The following is a 2,812-nucleotide window of genomic DNA, read 5'->3' as shown; positions in this document are numbered from 1 at the left end:
GATCAATACACAGTGTGTGTATTGATCCATACACAGTGTGTGTATTGTTCCATACACAGTGTGTGTATTGATCCATACACAGTGTGTGTATTGTTCCATACACAGTGTGTGTCGTTCCATACTCAGTGTGTATTGTTCCATACTCTGTGTGTAAGTGTATGGATCCATACACTGTGTGTGTCGTTCTATTCACAGTGTGTATTGATCCATACTCAGTGTGTATCGATCCGTGTATGGATCTATACACATGCATGATAGGCAGGAGGACCTTGAAAAAGATGTGAGCTGATCAGGATAAAAACATTTAGGTCATCTGGCTGTTGTTAAAATTCAATCAGCTCACAAGCTAGTAGTTAAAAAGTATTACAGCTGACTAGGGCTGCCACAAACGATTATACAGACGATTATATATTGCACAAACGATTATATATTGTAGCCACAGCTACCCCAGGGTAGCTGTGGCTACAATATAGCTTACCATCATCAGTGTGTGAATGGGTGAATGTCTGTGAGTGTAAAGAGCTTTGGGGTCCGGAGGGACTTGATAAAGCRCTCTATAAGTTCAGTCCATTGACCATTTAAAAATGATATTTGAGAGGTTCTGCTCAGAGTTGCATAAGAAACGTGTCATAATGAGCAGTGTGTGATTGTCCTCTGGTCTTGTTGTCCTGTTAGGTTGCACTGTGTGGATGTAGCATCTTTGGAGAGCCAGGATGCCTCTGGAGGTCAAATGGCCATTTCCACATTGTCCTGCTCTGGCATGGAGGATCTCCAGCTCATTGGTCATGGGTCTGGTGGGCTCCTATTCCTACTTCTGGACCAGTAAGTGATCAGAGATTTCACATCTATACAAACAACAACAGTGCACAGAGAAAGTTTTCACATTTTGATTTTAAAAAGGMCAAAGGCTTTGTTGATGACATGTTCTCTTCTCTTGTCTTTTGTGTCCCCTCTGCTTCCTCGATGYCTCTGCTCAGAGTACATGAATTATCTGACAGTCCACAACCATGACGTTCTGTTGAAGCTGATTGACCACAGGCCCTCAGACACACCCCTCATCACTTTGGCCAATCACCAGTCCTGTATGGATGACCCACACATCTGGGGTGAGAGCAGGGACAGTGAGCAGCCCTCTTGGCCATTTCAGTTGGCAGCAGTGCTGAGAATAATAAAACCATTGTGTGCTTCAGGTGTGCTGAAGCTCAGACAGCTGTGGAACTTCAAGAAGATGCGATGGTGAGTTCTCTTCAGTACCTCACCAGGCTGCAACTGATGGAGACTCACTGGTGATTCTAAATAGTGAGAATACAGGAGTACACTTTTAAAANAAAAAAAGAAAACGATTAATCGATTATTAAATTAGTCATCGATTATTTTAATAATCGATTAGTCGTCGATTAATCGATTAATCGTGGCAGCCCTACAGCTGACCTGCCAAACTGGTAGACTGAGTCTTTATTAGTTTTTATTTTGATTAAAAACTGCATATCTTATCTTAAAAAAGGGTCTGTTCAACACTTGCAAAGAATGTTGATGTTAAGATGATGATGATAGTTTATTGATCCCTACAGTTCAGAACACCCATTCACAAGACAGAACATAAACAAACATAGGGGAACAGGTGCCCTGGGTCATGCAGCCACAGACCCTGCACAGAGCAAGGATCAACATCATGAAAGATCATGAGGAGCACGGCCCTTAAAAGAAACACTAAATACCACACAAGGATAGATGAGGGGGAAAAAACAATAACATCATATTATCTCACTAAATGTGACACACTATGGTGTTTATATTAAAAAAAAACCTCTGCATAGAGCACATTTGTTAGCCAGAGGAGTAAGTGAGTTTAGGGGTGTGTGTTTCTGAAGCCATGAATGTTGTAGGCACTTGTGTGAATATCTGAAAAATGAGTCTGAAGAATCCAGTCCCCAAAAGATAAACCCCATAGTTCAGAGTACTGATGATGATTGTTCATTCTGTGCAGCTTCAGCTTGTCCTCCAGGAACCAGATCACAGGGAGTGAGAGGGGGAGAGGTGGGGGGAGCGAGCCTCAGTCAACTTAAACACCAGGAGGAATTTAGTTCCACAGCCCTTCAAGGCCACGTAGGGGAGAGCCGACTCTGTAATCAGTTGTTTGGGAACAGAAGAAACTGTTTTCGGTCAGGTAGACGATAATAGTTTTCCAGCTGCCTTAATGTCTGCTGGTACATCTCAATTTGACAAATCCAATCAGACAAATAGTGTGGACAATACTGCCGAGCTTTCAGCTTCTCCAGGATCAATGTCCGACTTTAGCTAATACTCAAAAAGTCAAACACTTGGGGGTTTCGGGTTTGGGGTTCCCTGTACCTCTGAAATTACACGGAAACAGCCAGAAGGTATCCAAGCTCTGATTTGGGAGTATTGTAAAAAGAACTATTGAAACGTACGTGAGCCAGTCCCCCCCACCCTCCAGTAGGGCGGCTGTGGCAGAGTGGTTGGGGGAGTCGTCCTGGAACCGGAATGTCGCCGGTTTAATCCCCCGTCCAGCTTTTTCAGTCGTTGTGTCCTTGGGCAAGACACTTCACCCACCTTACCTACTGATGGTGGTCAGATGGTGGCACCGGTGCATGGCAGCCCCGCCTCTGTCAGTGTGTACCCCAGGGTAGCTGTGGCTACAATGTAGCTTACCATCATCAGTGTGTGAATGGGTGAATGTCTGTGAGTGTAAAGAGCTTTGGGGTCCGGAGGGACTTGATAAAGCTTTTGTTTTTCAGAAAAGAGCTGTAAGAGTTATCACTCAAAAACATTATTATAATCCATCTAATCC

At 43.8% G+C, this 2,812-nt stretch overlaps 1 protein-coding gene across 2 annotated transcripts in view; it reads left to right on the top strand.

The window, feature by feature from the left end:
* The first annotated feature begins 675 nt into the window (after positions 1-675).
* tafazzin (tafazzin, phospholipid-lysophospholipid transacylase) overlaps positions 676-2,812 on the top strand; it is a 14,693-nt gene continuing 12,556 nt past the window's right edge. For both annotated transcript variants that reach the window (XM_014030114.1, XM_014030113.1), the window contains exons 1-3: positions 676-822; positions 978-1,106; positions 1,191-1,236. In XM_014030114.1, coding sequence (XP_013885568.1) covers positions 714-822; positions 978-1,106; positions 1,191-1,236 — 284 coding nt within the window. In that variant the 5' untranslated portion in view covers positions 676-713. The remainder of the gene's footprint in view (positions 823-977; positions 1,107-1,190; positions 1,237-2,812) is intronic.

Source organism: Austrofundulus limnaeus, unplaced genomic scaffold, assembly GCF_001266775.1.
Source record: "Austrofundulus limnaeus strain Quisiro unplaced genomic scaffold, Austrofundulus_limnaeus-1.0 Scaffold1000, whole genome shotgun sequence".
Classification (NCBI taxonomy): Eukaryota; Metazoa; Chordata; class Actinopteri; order Cyprinodontiformes; family Rivulidae; genus Austrofundulus; species Austrofundulus limnaeus.
This window is presented reverse-complemented; position numbering and strand designations above follow the sequence as displayed.